At 41.1% G+C, this 16766-nt stretch overlaps 1 protein-coding gene across 1 annotated transcript; it reads left to right on the forward strand.

Moving 5' to 3' along the window:
* Nucleotides 1-270: 270 nt before the first annotated feature.
* LOC143988628 (transcription cofactor HES-6-like) lies at nt 271-14990 on the forward strand. Its single transcript, XM_077488331.1, has 4 exons — nt 271-414; nt 5138-5233; nt 11003-11081; nt 14267-14990. Exons 1-4 carry the CDS (start codon nt 358-360, stop codon nt 14581-14583), a joined length of 549 nt encoding a protein of 182 aa, XP_077344457.1. The 5' UTR covers nt 271-357; the 3' UTR covers nt 14584-14990.
* Nucleotides 14991-16766: the final 1776 nt, after the last annotated feature.

Raw genomic sequence — 16766 nt, forward strand, 5'->3', positions numbered from 1 at the left:
ATACATCTGTCTTCATCTCTCTTGGCTGAACTGTATAAGTGCCACACACGTTTTATTTCACGCTTCTTCTGTCATGACACTAATACATAATTAGTACATTCCTGGATGTGATGGGGTTACATTGTGACACGGGTATTTTAGGGGGGGTGATGTGGTCTTAACAAAAGACCCTGATCTGGACATCTGTGCCTGAAGCCTTTCAATAGAGAATTAGAAAGGGGAGCAATTCACATGCTAATAGAGGCTTGTATAAAATGCTAGAGCGGGAAAGTGTTGAAGAGGCACAGCAATAAGAGCTCAGGCAGTGTGAGGATAGAGAGGCACAGTGCAGTTACTGCTGAACACCAACACATTGCAATGTCTGCAGAAGCCAAGGACCCCCTGAAACCATCCATGGCCAAACAGGAAAGGAAGGTAAGAGGGGCTTTCCACTGCTCTATATGATCAGAAATGTCTCATTCCCATTGCATCACAATTCAGATGCAAGGTCATTTATTTGTAATTCTTTGGTGTTTTTCTCCATGGGCATTCAAAGTAGTGTCTTCACTCTAAGCTACTGAAAACTGATTTCTGATTGGTCCCTTTGGGTTTCTATACTTAACACTCAATTCAAACACATAGTTAACACTATGGAATAAGGATACTCAGCTTAAAAAAAAACTGACAGTTACAGTTTGAGAATTACAATTACATTACTAAAAAAAGATTCATGTGCTAAAGCTTTGTGAACTGAACCTTGTGCATTGAGAGTAAAAAAGGTCAGACCAAGCATGGTATATCTCCAACTCTAAGAACATGATAATAACTGGAAAAGTGAACAGTATCCAGTAGCACCTCATTTCCTGATGAGGCAGTACACACTTTGCTGTTTCCGGTGATGTCACGCTCCACTGCAGTCTATGAGGGTTCCAACTTCCCTCCCTGGATCTAACATCATACAAAGTGCCAGTGGACAACACCTACAGGGATACAAGCGGCACAGCCTGCCGGACCAGCCTGCTAAGAGACACACTGCTGCAGGACTTCTTCCAGGTGCTAACGCATACTTACCTCAATGTGAGTGTTTTTATTCTTTGTAACATTAAATTCTACACTGTCTGCACTTAGAAGGCGCCTCTTCCTTTGCTTTTTTTCTACATGTTTGGAGTGTGCTTCTGCTTCCTTCAAGAGGCCTGCCTTGAGCTGTGGACTGTCCACCCATTCTGCTGGATATCATCATCCATCCTACCCAGTTTATGAACTATCCCTTCCTTGCCCCATGCCAGTATATCCTTACACAGACATATGGTTTCTAACATCCTTGATTGCAGTTTGTGCCATTACTACTCCCTCCTTTCACATGTCCTGTTTTGCATGTTAATATTTCACCTTATGATATATTCACAAACATGGTTAGGGCTTGTTCACACGAGCCTGCATGCTAAAAGGCATGTGTGTTGGTGTACATTGTGTAGAGGTGCAGTTATCCAGAAAATCTCATTGTACTGAGTTTATCCCCCTCCACAGATACCACTTTTGACATGTCTGGCCGCAGTTATTATAAGTTATAATGCATAAAGGTCCCTGGATGCCGCTGAAACCCTGACCTGCCTATTATCAGCTCGTTAGCAAATCACATGAAGTGACTGCAGATTCCCATGTGGAATACCAGTGGCGCACATGTGGTCGGTGACAGACATCCCAGTGTCTGTGCTACTGAGCGAAGTGACAGCAGTATGTGACAGGAAGGCTGGTCTAGAGTAACTGAGGAAAGCAACCAATCAGATTCCAACTGTTATTCTTTCTAGTGCAGTTTGGAATAAGTAAATGATCATTTACTTCCTTTAATTTATTATGTATATACAGTAGTAGAGATATGCCCTTCTAAATATTATAAAGGACAATGATGTCAGCAACCAATCAGCTTTTTGAAGAGCATGACCCAAGAAATTGTTAATTACACAAAGTCCAGAGCATTTTTATGCACATTTTAAAAAAAAGTTCAGTTTTGCAAACTGTACTTGGCTGAGCTTTACTTTATACATGTTGTCTCTGTAAAGAGTATATGGACGAAATGCAGAATGAAAGGTAACCAGATATAACCTATGAACTTCCACCCTGTGCTGAATTTTGGCACAGGGTGATAATTGTTTCATATATGCTCTTCTTGCTACTCTTTACACTGCTATATGGATGTAGGTGTAAAAATTGTATGGAACATTATGCATATTTATTTATTTTTTCCTTATTTTCATCTTTTGATCCAGCCAGTAAGTCTGTTATTTCTCAACTTCCTCCAACAGACCAAGCTGTCCAGAAAAGGAGCAGTTACAGGATTCAGACAAACCATTTAACACTTACAGGGGTGCTTACAATGATCAAACTTACATAGTTACATAGTTACATAGTAGGTGAGGTTGAAAAAAAACACAAATCCATCAAGTCCAACCTATGTGTGATTATATGTCAGTATTACATTGTATATCTCTGTATGTTGTGGTCGTTAAAGTGCTTATCTAATAGTTTTTTGAAATGATCAATTCTCCCTGCTGAGACCACTGCCTGTGGAAGAGAATTCTACTTCCTTGCCGCTCTTATAGTAAAGCTAGTTAAGGTTAAACTGTTTCTCTTCTAAATTTAGCGTTTTGTTTTTTAATTACCTTTTGCAGAAAAGTTTTATCCCTATTGTGGAGTCACCAGTACAGTATGTGTACATTGAAATCATATCCCCTCTCAAGCATCTCTTCTCCAGAGAGAATAAGTTCAGTACTCGTAACCTTTCTTCATAACTAAGGTCCTCCAGCCCCTTTATTAGCTTTGTTGCCTTTCTCTGGACTCTCTGCAGTTCCAGCACATCCTTCCTGAAGACTGGAGCCCAGAACTGGACAGCATAGTCTAGGTGCGGCCGGACCAGAGTCTTGTAGAGCGGGAGAATTATCGTTTTATCTCTGGAGTTGATCCCCTTTTTTAATGCATGCCAATATTCTATTTGCTTTGCTTGCAGCAGCTTGGCATTGCATGCTACTGTCAAACCTAGGTCCCCTAGGTCCTTCTCCATCCTAGATTCCCCCAGAGGTTCTCACCCTAGTGGGTAGATTGCATTCATATTTTTGCCACCCAAATGCATTATTTTACATTTTTCTACATTAAACCTAATTTGCCATGTATTTGCCCACACCATTAATTAGTTCAAATCTTCTTGCAAGGTTTCCATATCTTGCGGAGAAGTTATTGCCCTGCTTAGCTTAGTATCATCTGCAAATACAGAGATTGAGCTGGTAACCCCAACCTCCAGGTTGTTTATGAATACATTAAATAGGATTGGTCCCAGGACAGAACCCTCGGGGACCCCGCTTTGCACACCGGACCATTCCGAGTAATCCCCATTCATCACCACCCTCTGAACTTGCTCCTGTAGCCAATTTTCAATCCATCTAATCATCCTATGGTCCATGCCAATGGACCTTAGTTTGTACAATAAACGTTTATGGGGAACTGTGTCAAATGCCTTTGCAAAATACAGATACACCACATCTACGGGCCTTCCTTTATCTAGATGCCAGCTTACCTCCTCATAGAAGGTTCATAGAAGGTTCATAGATTGGTTTGGCAAGAAATATTCTTTATGAATCCGTGCTGATTACTGCTAATGATACCTTTTTTACTACTAAAATCTTGTATATAGTCCATTATCATCCCCTCCAAGAGCTTTTCTACTATTGATGTTAGGCTAACTGGTCTGTAATTCCCAGGGATGTATCTTGGCCCTTTTTTTAAATATTGGTGTTACATTGGCTTTTCTCCAATCTGTTGGTACCATTCCAGTCAGTAGACTGTTCATAAAAATTCGGAACAATGGTCTGGCAATTACTTGACTGAGTTCCGTAAGGACCTTCGGGTGCAAGCCATCTGGTCCTGGTGACTTATTAATGTTAAGTTTTTCAAGTCTATTTCTAATTCTATCCTCTGTTAACAGGGTCTGTAAGATATGGGTGCAATCTACTGTCTGATGAGTTTGAGGTGGGGAAACAGACAGTGGCAGGCAATAAACTATACAGTAGAATGTATAAAAAAATAACATTTTGGTTTATTTAACATATGCAAGATTACAGTATAGTGCAGTGTACAATGTACAGCACAGTGTAAAAAATGTACAGCATCTACACATCTATAGATTATGCAGTACAGAATATATATACATCACATTGTATAAGATGGAACAATGTGGTGTATATAGGATGGAGCTGTTTAGGGTACAGAATGTACAGCACAGTGTACAGAATAAAATCTTTATAGCACATAATGTGCAGTACAGTGTACAGAGTACAGAATGGATAGCACAGTGTATAGACTGGAGAACAGTGTACAGAATGGAGTATGCAATGTACAGCACAGTGTATAGGTTTAAATGTTGTGGAGTAAAAAATGTATATGATAGTGAATAAAGTAGAATGTTGTGGCATATACAATGTACAAAAGTGTATATAAAGTGGAGCAATGTACAATATGGAATGTACAGCACAGTGTAAACAGTGAAAACGTTGGAGCAAATAATGTACAGCACAATGTATAGAGCACAGTATACAATGTACAGCACAGTGCATAGATCTGAGCCATGTGGAATATAGAATGTACACTACAGTGTATAGAGTGAACTCTTTAGAGCAGTGTTTCTCAACTCCAGTCCTCAAGGCGCCCCAACAGGTCATGTTTCCAGGATTTCCTTCAGATGAAATGGCTGTGGTAATTACTAAGGCAGTGAAACTGATCAAATCACCTGTACAAAATAATAGAAAGCCTGAAAACATGACCTGTTGAGGACTGGAATTGTGAAACACTGCTTTAGAGTATAGAATGTACAGCACAGTGTACAGCAGTGGTCATCAACCCTGTCCTCAGGGCCCACTAACAGGCCAGGTTTTATGTATTATCTTGGGGAGATGCAGACTAGAATACTGCAATCACTGAGTAGCAAATTATATCACCTGTGATGTATTTTGGTTATCTTCCAAACCTGGCCTGTTAGTGGGCCCTGAGGACAGGATTGATGACCACTGGTGTACAGAGTAGAGCAGTATGTCGTTTAGTGTACAGTTTACCCATTTCCCTTGAACCATGGAAATGTTCACCTGACTATTCTTTATCATCCTCTTCACAGCTCAGAAAGCCACTCATAGAGCGCAAGAGAAGAGAGAGAATCAATTCCTGCCTGGAACAACTGAAGGAAACTGTAATCCAGGCTTTCCATCTTGATGTACGTATTCTGGTATGCATTCTTTGCAGCATCATATGCATGTCCTACTGCTGCATCTGATGCATACTGTATGATTTTTATATATTTACAATATTCCTGTTTTCTCATTGCCAACATATTACACATAGGAAGTGCCCACAGGAGACACTTACATTGAAATATAGATAATAATACACATAAAAGCAACCATTGAAAAGCCCACAAAAAAACATATAGATCCAAAACATGCACCTATTTGGAAATAAACCAAAGACTGCAGCAGCATAAAGCAAGAGTGCTAGCTGTACCACCTTGCTGCACATTTGAAAATAGAATTGGGCTACCCTAGACATTGTCAGTGTCTCATTTTAGAAAGGAATACCCAAATAAAATAATCATTTAACCAATAAAAAGGACAACACCATCCACAAGTTTTTATACTCTTGGGACAGATTTAAGAAAAGTCTGAAAAAAAGCAAATCTGCATGTGTTCAGGCAGCACATTCAAACATTCTTCTACTGCAGATTAAATGTTGGTTAGTGTTAGGTAAAATAAGTAAGTGTTTGAATCTCTGTCAGGTTTTATATCTGAAAACTAGGGAGAATTTGCTTTTCCTCCTATATATAGTCACTGGTAAGGAGATGAGGGGAATCTCACCAATGTGGACAGACAGTGCAATCAAAGCTTTTTTTAATTTTTTAGTATGGGGAAGTGGGAAAGGGTTAGACCCTCTGTCAAGTGTTTCTCCCTACACGTGTTTCTGTTGGCAAGATTACAGTTTGTCTCTATATGGTTGTCCAGAAAAACATTAAAGGATGATTTCTTCAGAAGGGACACACACAACAATAAGAACCTGACAAAGGTTTTAACTCTTACCCACGCTATCCTAAACTGACAATAGGTTGTGACTGGAGATTCAGTTTGAGGAAAAAACAGTGAACATAATTTGCAGCTTACAGGCATATACATCGCTGTCATAGAGAAGTCACATTTCTAGTTGGCACACATGATCAGTACAGTTCTTGGTGTGACCTCAGATAGGCTCATGGTCCTGGTATGGTAGTAAGCCAATAAGGTGATAGGTAATGTAGCGCCGGTACTCCTAATGAGTATGCACTATGTTTGCAAATTTAGTTTTTGCCCAAAACTATAGTTGAGTTTTGGGGTTAATCGTGCTAAATTGTGCTTGGCATCAGTTTGGCTGGGCTGTATTATGGTTCTGCCTGATCATAGGTGGGGTTCGCACTTGTGAGAGGCCTTAGAACGCAGTCTGGTTGGACGCATTAGGTACAAATCTCTCTGAGCCAATCAGTGGGAGTTTGTCTCACTGTGTATTCTGGGAGAGGGTACTTAAGGTGCTGAAGTCACGTGGCTCTGGGTTCCGGTCCAGAAGTTGTTGCTGACTCCGTGGTCCTGGTCCTCCTGACCAGCCCCCAGGGGCCCTCATGGCCTGGGGTGCGGATCCATCCATTTTCGAGCCTCGGAACTGGCTAGACCGAGGTGCAGTAACTGGAAGGAGGATTCTAAGATGTTCTGGTGCCGTGTCAGGTTTGGAGTGGCCCAGCAACTCTACATGCGACCAGGGGAGGACTCTTCAGTAAGAGAGCCACGCATGAGGCTGGCTGCTCAGTAAGAGCTTGGAAGCTGAGCTGCCATGGACATTGATTGAATCCACATTTCTTACGGTATCGCCGGACCGGCTGAAAGATTCTGGTACAGTAAAAAAAGTTCCTACTTCTATCCTTCTGGTTACAACTAAGTTCTTCAACCAAGTCTGTGTGAGAGACTTTGCAAAGCTAGAATTATCTGTTGGCTGCTAAATCCAAGCTCAAGGATTTATCCAACAGTTGAAGAGTCCAGTTGCGAGTGGCTATTCCCTGGATTGTGTACATAGAGAGAGACTTTTATTGAAGTCAGCAGTTCCAAGCACCTGAGCTAAACTTTACCCTGATACTCTCTATTCCCAACTTAGAGACTGAGTTTGTTCAATCGTTTTATGCAAAATAGAAATCCTAACAAGGAATTCAAGTGTCAGTCTCTACAGTTACTGAGTTATCAACCCTGGGAACCACTAGACAAGGACAACGAGAACGAGCTGGTGGAGGTAATCGGTAAGCCCAGAAAAATTCAGCCGCTCCTTCGGGGGTAAGTGCTACAGTAATAAGCAGTAAACTGGCAATCTGTGGTAGTCGTTATTAATGTACCATAAGTGCGGAGTACTGTTTATTAGTATAAATAAGTCTACCTACAAGAAGCCCTATTTGATAAAGGGGGGATATCAGTTTCTGAGGCCAAGAGTGACAAAAACTAAAATGGCATTTTAGTCAAAAGACTGACTAAAACAAAATTGAAACTTGACATCAAAATGAACACTGCACTACCACATAAGAATATGTAGGGGGCATCTACTAAGCTGCAAAAAAAAATAAACAAATATATAATAATATAATTATGAATATAATATTATATTCAGGTAATATGTGCAATGGCATTACAGGAAATAGAGTTTACCGTTTTTTTGTTTTTTTATATTTTCAGCTTGTACTTCTGTTTGTCAAAATGCAATATCTCTGTTTGTTTATGAACCTTGGTTTTATTTATAAAGATGTTATATATCACAATGGCTAAATATAGGTCTGTTGTGTATGTTCAAACCTTAATACTATAAATAATATGTTATTTGATTTTTACTCCAGGAGTGAATGAGTTTGGCAGTTCGAAAAAAATGCTTAAAAGAGACGTATGCTTTTGTTTTTTTCTAGATTCGTACTTACCTCGGTGGATGGAGCATCAGACCGATGCTGCAGCTGTCCCCCGGTGTCTCTACACTGAGAACCGAGCCACCGAACACCGCCAATGGCTCTCACTCCTCCCCGAGCAGAGCGATGCTGCCTGTCAGTCAGCATCTCTCCTGCTCTGCTCCTCCACGCTCATTGGAGTGCTGAGCTGTGGAGGGGTGGAGAGTGGCCGTCTTAGCGTCTCGCTGAGACTGCCATCAGTCCAGGCAGCTGGCGGATCCAGACTTAGGAAGTCGGGATGACACGGTGCCTCGGCTGCTTTCAGTGACGTCAGCGGAGAGCAGACTTCAGACCGCTCTCAACTGAAAATGGGTAACAGGAGTGCAAAACTAATTGTATTCCTGTGACCCTTAGGAGAAGCCCAGCCTAAAAAGCTCAGTCTGGACTTCTCCTTTAAATAATGCATTACAATTTAACTGTACCCATTCAATTTTAGTTGTCTAAAATGTACTGGGGATTTTAGTCGACTAAAATATGACTAAAACTAAAATGACATTTTAGTCAAAAGACTAAAATATGACTAAAACTAAAATGGCATTTTATACAAAAGACTAATGCCCCATACACACGGTTGGACATTCCGACGACAAACTCTGTCAGATTTTTTCAGACGGATTTTGGCCCAAACATGTCTTGCATACACACAGTCACACAAAGTTGTCTGAAAATCCAATCGTTCAGAACGCGGTGACGTAGAACACGTACAACTGGACTATAAAGAGGGCAGTAGCCAATAGCTTTTGTCTCGTTTTTTATTCTGAGCAAGCATGGCACATTGTACGTCGGAATTGTCTACACACGATCGGAATTTAAACGATCAAATTTTGTTGTCGGAAAAACTTAGATCCAGCTCTCAAACTTTGTGTGTCGGAAATTCCGATGGAAAAAGTCAGATGGAGCCCACACACGATTGGATTTTCTGACAACAAGATTCGATCGCACATTTTCCTTCGGAAAGTCCGACCGTGTGTACAGGGCATAAGACTAAAGCTAAATTGGAATTTGCTGCCAAAATTAACACTGCTTTAGACTCAGCAGCACTCTTCATTATGGCGGCATACAAACTGGGCGATTACCTGCAGCCAGTTTGTATGCAGCCAGAATGCTGTCCCTGAATGTAAACTGCCTGTGTCCAGGGTCGGTCAGAGTACCTAACCAAATGTAACTGCTCAGAAAAGCTGTTACATCTGAACAGCGGCAATGCCGGCCATTGATCTGTACAAGGTACTTTGCGCATGCAGCTAGTGTCTCTGCCAGCAAGAATCACTGATACCTGTGGCCATATGCACCCACCTATTTGAAGGAAGCCTTATGCCCCATACACACTATCAGATTTTCTGCAGATTTTTGTCTTCAGATTTAGCAAAACCATGTAGTGCAAGGGCCTGCCTGATTGCATACAAATTGAAACTCCTAAGGTCTGACCTCATATTATATGGTTTTGGTAAATCTGAAGGAAAAACTGATAGTGTGTATGGGGATTAAATGTTTACCGCAGCCCTAAAGTGAGTTTGTGTTCCAGATGACAAAAGATTAAATTGAAAGTGTGATTCGAATCCCTTCCCAGACTTTACATATTCTTCCTGGGCCTTCATTGGTTTCCTCCGGGTACTCTGGTTTCCTTCAACACTGCAGAGGCACACTGGTGGGTTAATTGATTCCTGTCTAAATTGGCTTTAGTATGTGTATGTATGAATGGGAGTTAGAACCCTTTCACACTGGAGGAGTTTTTCAGGCGCTTTAGCACTAAAAATAGCGTCTGTAAAAAACCTCATCTGCTTTCACACTGGGGCGCTGCGCTGGCAGGACGTCAAAAAAAGTTCTGCAAGCAGCTTCTTTGATGCGCTTTAGGAGTGGTGTATACACCGCACCTAAAGCACCCCTGCCCATTGAAATCAACAGACAGCACCACCAAAGAGCCTCGGCAGTGGTGCTTTGCACGTGCTTTTAACCCTTTATTTGGCCGCCAGTGGGGGGTTAAAAGTGACCCACTAGTGCCCGGAAAGCGCCACAAAAATGATGGTAAAGTGCCGCTAAAACTAGCGGAGATTTACAGTTGACACCACCGCGCTGGCAGTGTGAAAGGGCTTTTAGGGACCTTAAGTTGTAAGCTCCTTGAGGGAAGGGAACGGTTTTAATATACAATATATAAGTAATGTGCTGCGTACATTGATGACGCTATATATGTACCTGTAATAAATAAATAAATAACATAAATAGGCATTAAACTTGAGCAGGGAAAAAAGGTGACGCTGTGTTGAACTTGAAAACCCAACTATGTGCAACGGAAATTAAAAAAAAAATAAAAAAATTTCACATCTAGATGACTGAAATGAACAAACATTAAACCTTTAAAAAGAGAAAAAAAGTCAGCTCCTTCTGTAAATCATCCACACTGTGGGGTTGATTTTATAAAATTGGAAGGTGCAAAATCGGGTGCAGCTCTGCATAGAAACCAACCAGCTTCCAGGTTTTTTTTTTTGTCAAAGCTTAATTGAACAAGTTAGAAGCTGATTGGCTGCCATGCACAGCTGCACCAGATTCTGTACTATCCAGTTTTAGTAAATCAGCCCCAGGGTGCCATGTTATGTTTAGATATAACAATGTACTAGTACAGTATGTGCATTTTTGTGTTAAAGAGACAGACACCTATAGAATAATGACTTATGTTCTGAGAATCACTTGTGTTTTACTGATTTACATTTTTGGACACCAGTATACACTAAATGACAGACAACAGTTATGGGAACTCTTTAAACACTATAGAGTTAGTGACTCAATGTAGCAATATAAATACAGACAAGCGTAATTATGATGTACTTTAGACTCTTTTAACATGGTCTTGAAATAGCGTATGGGGTTGCATTAACCTCCACAATAGGTTATCTGTAGCCTAGACCCATGGCGCTTTGAACCAGTAATATTTTTTTACACCTTTATTATATTGGAAGCACAGAGTGATATTGGCTCTACTGTCTGTTGTCTCTTCAGCAGTCCAAGTTGGAGAAGGCAGACATCCTGGAGATGACAGTGAGACATCTGGAGAACATTCAGAGAAGCAGAAGATCAGGTGAGTGTCTGTTCATGAGTTCTTCAGCACTTTTCTTTTCTGTCACTAGAGGGAGCTCTGCAACAACTAAAGACAGATGTAATATTAACTACTGGTGACTGTACCAAAGTGGTGCAGTTCATAATCATGCTCTTTCCTCCGTCCTATACACAATTACATCCTTCTGCAGACAGGAAGGACAGTTCATATTTTTCCCCATCTGTGTGAAGTGGAGTTGCAGCATTCCACCTACGCTAGCTACTGGAGTACATAAACTGAATTTCACATTTCATGTGTGCAATGAAGTCTTGCTCCACTAGGTGTCACCATTTCAATGTCACTGCCCCTCTAGAGCAGGCAGGTATTCCATAAACTTTTTTTCCTCTGTGTACAACCATCATAAACCAGACCTGGGAACTAAAAGCATAGTTCACCTTTATCAAAACACTGCCTATGCAGATAAGGGGCGTCTATGGATAAAAACAAACTGTACAGCTTTGACCAAAGATGAATAAGCCATTGCTATAGGTGTAGGCTGTTTACGTACCTCATAAAGCCTGACTGGAATACTCCCAAGACGTTGCTAAGTACTCCCAGGATGTTGCTAAGTGAGGCCTAGTCATCACTAATCACCTCCACCATCACAGGAGTGAGCTCTTTCTCTGATTTAACCCCCTCACCTCTGCTTTCTCTCTTCTGATGCAGTAGCTGTAAGCTCAGTGTTTGACAGCTGACTCCTGTGATGGTAAAAGCAGAACAGTACATTTCCAGTCAAGCTTCGTGAGATATGTAAATGGACTACATCTATAACGAGAGCATTATTCAACTTTGGTCAAAGCTGCACAGTTTGTTTTTATCTACAGACTGTCCCTGCATAGGCAGTTTTTGGTGAAGGGGAACTATGCCTTTAAAGAACTCCTTGAGAGAGGTAGGAGTTTCAAACGCAGTGCATGTCATGCTATTCAAATTGTAGGTAGCATTATTTAATAGGCAGATACTGTACAAGCAACAAATTTAAAGGGGTGAGTTTGTGTGTGGGGTCAAAATATTTGTTCAGTTTTTATTTGGTTTAATATTTACACGTCTTTCATGGGCAACAAACAAGCAATCTGTACAATACAGTGACAACAAACAGGCAATCCTTACAATACATGGGTTACAAACAGACAATCCTTACAAAACCTGGGTTACAAACAGGCAATCCTTACAAAACCTGGGTTACAAACAGGCAATCCTCACAATACATGGGTTACAAACAGGCAATCCTTACAAAACCTGGGTTACAAACAGGCAATCCTCACAATACATGGGTTACAAACAGACAATCCTTACAAAACCTGGGTTACAAACAGGCAATCCTTACAAAACCTGGGTTACAAACAGGCAATCCTTACAAAACCTGGGTTACAAACAGGCAATCCTTACAATACATGGACAAGAAACAGTCAATTCTAATGCCCCGTACACATGACCGGATTTTCAACAAAACCGTGGATTTCTGTTCGAAGGGTATTGGCTCCAACTTGTCTTGCATACACACGGCCACACAAATATTGGCCAACAATTACAAACATAGTGAGGTACAAGACGGGTGTGATATTTCCATTACAAAAGCTAGTTTTACAAGACCTAGCGCTTTTGGCTCGTCCTTGATTCTGAGCATGCGTGGAGTTTTGTGCGACGGACTTGTGTACACATGATCGGAAAGTGAGACAACAAACATTTGTTGGTGGAAAATTTGAGAATCTGCTAGCCAACATTTGTTGGCGGAAAGTCCGACAACAAATGTCTGATGGAGCATACACATGGTTGGACTTACCGCCAACAAGCTCACATCCAATATTTCCTGTCGGAAAATCTGATCGCGTGTACGTGGCATAGCAATAGGTGGCCAACAAACAGGCAATCCTTACAATAGGTGGCCAACAAACAGGCAATCCTTACAATAGGTGGCCAACAAACAGGCAATCCTTACAATACATGGCTAACAAACAGGCAATCCTTATAATACATGGCCAACAAACAGGCAATCCTTACAATACATGGCCAACAAACAGGCAATCCTTATAATACATGGCCAACAAACAGGCAATCCTTACAATACATGGCCAACAAACAGGCAATCCTTACAATACATGGCCAACAAACAGGCAATTCTTACAATACATGGGCTACAAACAGGCAATATTTACAAAACCTTGGTTACAAAACAGGCGATCCTTAAAATACATGGCCAACAAACAGGCAATTCTTACAATAGATGGCCAACAAACAGGCAATCCTTACAATACATGGCCAACAAAAAGGCAATTCTTACGATACATGGCCAACAAACGGGCAATTCTTACAATACATGGGCTACAAACAGGCAATCCTTACAACACATGGGCTACAAACAGGCAATCCTTACAATATATGGCCAACAAACAGGCAATTCTTACAATACATGGCCAACAAACAGGCAATTCTTACAATACATGGCCAACAAACAGGCAATTCTTACAATACATGGCCAACAAACAGGCAATTCTTACAATACATGGGCTACTAACAGGCAATCCTTACAATACATGGGCTACTAACAGCAATCCTTACAATGCATGGTCAACAAACAGGCAATTCTTACAATACATGGGCAACACAAAGGCAATCTTTACAATATATGGCCAACAAACAGGCAATTCTTACAATACATGGTTAACAAATGGGCACGCCATAAAATGCACAGGCAACAAATTAGCAATTTTCACAATACATAGGCAACAATCAAGATATCCCACCTATCAGTATATACTTGAAGTGTATAAATGCTGTAATGCCAGCATTTATTAAGGGGGTTTCCTTTCTCCAAAATATCAACTGGAACCAATAGTGGCCCATGCTTCCTCTGGTATCTCATACCGTTAACTAAATATAGGTTGCCTATGTTGACCTGTAGTGCATTTCTGTAAAATGATGCTGATTCCTACGTTGAGGGCAACTCCCACCAGTGGTGTATGTGCAATACTTAGGGAAACACTATTCTAGGGGACTCTCCATATCTCCGGTGTCACAACCAAACCAGGGGGCAAAGAACCAACAATAAATCAAGCAAACTCTGGCCCACTCCATGCAAAATTGAAAAAATGTCCTGACTTCTGCATTACTGTTTTATATATTGGTGAGGATTGATCTATCTTTTTATTCCCTGTACTGTTTTCCTTTAGGTGAAGGCTCTCAGTGTGTGGAATCCCAGCAGAGATTCAGCACAGGATACATCCAATGTATGCATGAGCTCCACAACCTGCTTCTTAACTGTGACTGGATGGACCAAGCTCTTGGTGCACGTCTTCTCAACCATCTGCTGAAATCCCTTCCTAGGGTCAAGGATGCCAGCCCCGAGCTGCCCATAAGTTGTGAGGAGAATGCTGGGGGGACCCTGTCACCAGCTCTGAAGCCTGATCCTGACCCAGAGCCACATACCGATGTCCTGAAAAAACACTGTCCCCTTGTGGGCTCCCTACAGATGTGGAGGCCCTGGTAATCATACCACCTTAGCGACATGATCGTCATAGTGCACACTTGGGTAACCCATAGGCAGACTCGCTCTGCTCACCTCTGTCTCCTTAACATATATTCACTGTCACTATGTATGTCCCCCATCTTCTGCAGTTACACTGCGTGTAGGAGCAGAGAGTGACGCTGCTGTCAGTCCTAGCGTTTATTTTGTACCGATATGTATCTTATAGATATACTTTGTTTAACACATTGGGGTGCACATCCCTTTAGGTGTACTAAAGACCCAGTGCTCCTGGCTGGAGCCCCATGTTTGTAGCCTGCATTGTAGAAGGCTTCTTCTCCCCCTATTTATTACAGATCTCTTCATGTAACATTTCTATTCATTTAAAGTAATTTACACTTATTACAAATAAATATAATATATACAGTAAACCTTTGTGTATTTTTATTTCTAGTAAAGCGTATTATTACCCAACAGCTGACTTTGCTACAGCTTCATGTTATTTATGTGAAGGAAATGTGTTTGTGTGTGTATATCTATAACTAAAGTGAAACACACTGTTTCAAACTCTTTATTTTAGTTTTATACATGGAAAAGAAGAAAGGTAACAGCGCTTTCTGCAGGGACAACTCAATCCATACACCAGGTCCACTCACAGGTGCCGAGGCTCAATGTGTCCCAAAACACTCCAACGCAACAGTAGTAAGAAGAGTCGGCAACACTGTGTTCCTTGAAGTGTCATGTATTGGTACATCAGAGTGACACTAAAACAATAAAACTGACGCGTTTAGGCAATAGCCTTAGTCGTACCAGCTACGACTAAGGCTATTGATGAACGCGTCAGTTTATTGTTTTAGTGTCACTCTGATGTACCAATAAACAACACTTCATGGATTACAGTGTTGCCGGCTCTTCTTACTACTAGTTTTATACGTGACAATACATTATGTAGATACAAGTAGCAGAAGAAAATGGAAATAATTTGCCCCCTGTAGGCTCCCCCTCTCCTCCCCTCGCCCCCCCCCCCCCGGGAGTCTTTTGACCCGGGGGGGGGGGGGGGCTGGGTTGGGGAGGTCCAGGGGAGTGGAGGGGAAAAAAAGGGGTACCAAATGGGTGTCCAATAAACAATAGTAGGGGATGGGGGGGGGCAGTAAGTGGTAGAAAGAAGCTACTGAAATGTACATCATGCTGGATTGAATAGAATAAAGTTATAAGTGACTAAATTGCAACTATCTGCAAGGTGACGATTACCTTTCTTTTTCTGTATTGATCTTCATAAATACTGAATGTACTCTTTTGTAATAGATATTTGTGTAAAAAGAAAATAAAGATAAAAAAGAAAATGGAAATCATTACAATATTAAAGCAGTATTAACCCCAAAAGTAAACACTTATTATTTTGCAGCTTACCGATTCTTAGATGTGGTGACTGCATTTGTTTTATTTTTTAGTCTTTCTTTCTTTTATTTTCAACTGGTGATCCCGACAGTAATTCCATTGTTTTTAAACAGTACAATCTCTCCTGCAGATTAGAGTGTTGAGACAAACCATTTACCACTGACAGGGGTGCTTATAATGCTTTTATGCTATCCTTTAAATTTACCAAAACCATATAATATGAGGTCACATCTAAACACTTTTAATTTTGTATGCAATCAGGCAGGCTCTTCCACTACATAGTTGAAGGTAAATCTAAAGGAAATTGAACAAGAAAATCGTATAATGTATGCAGCTTTAGAATCCATGGGAAACACATTCACAAAATCTGTCTCGGTATGCCAAATGAAAATTGGTCTTAATTAGCTCCACTTTTGTAAGATACGAAGTGTCAGTATTTTAGTTTGAATTTAGCTCATTCACTGCATCACAATGTAAAAGTGCATTTTAGAACTACCTGAATTCGGTGCAAGAATTGCTGACAGAACCATAAGCCCACGTACACACGGTCGGAGATTTTGCCAACCAAATCCGTCGGATTTTGTCTGTCTGATTTAGTCCGACGGATTGTGTCCGAAACTGTTGCATACACAAGGTCGGGCCAAGTTGTCTGATTTAGTGGTTGCCAAGAACGCGGTGACGTAATTTCGTTACGATGGGACTACATTCAGGCTAGTAGCCAATAGCTTTGATGTAGGAATTTGATCTGAGCATGCGTGGCACTTGGTCCGATCAAAATTCGCTACACATGATCGGATTAGGTCCGACCG

This window comes from Lithobates pipiens, unplaced genomic scaffold (genome assembly GCF_037356315.1).
Source record: "Lithobates pipiens isolate NorthernLeopardFrog02 unplaced genomic scaffold, aLitPip1_a1.2 Scaffold_18, whole genome shotgun sequence".
In the NCBI taxonomy this organism is placed as follows: Eukaryota; Metazoa; Chordata; class Amphibia; order Anura; family Ranidae; genus Lithobates; species Lithobates pipiens.

Coding starts and splice junctions, on each gene's coding strand:
- LOC143988628 (XM_077488331.1), top strand. CDS start 358: ATGTCTGCAGAAGCCAAGGACCCCCTGAAACCATCCATGGCCAAACAG. Junction 5,234..11,002: donor TCCAGGCTTTCCATCTTGAT/GTACGTATTCTG, acceptor TTGTCTCTTCAG/CAGTCCAAGTTGGAGAAGGC. Junction 11,082..14,266: donor TCAGAGAAGCAGAAGATCAG/GTGAGTGTCTGT, acceptor GTTTTCCTTTAG/GTGAAGGCTCTCAGTGTGTG.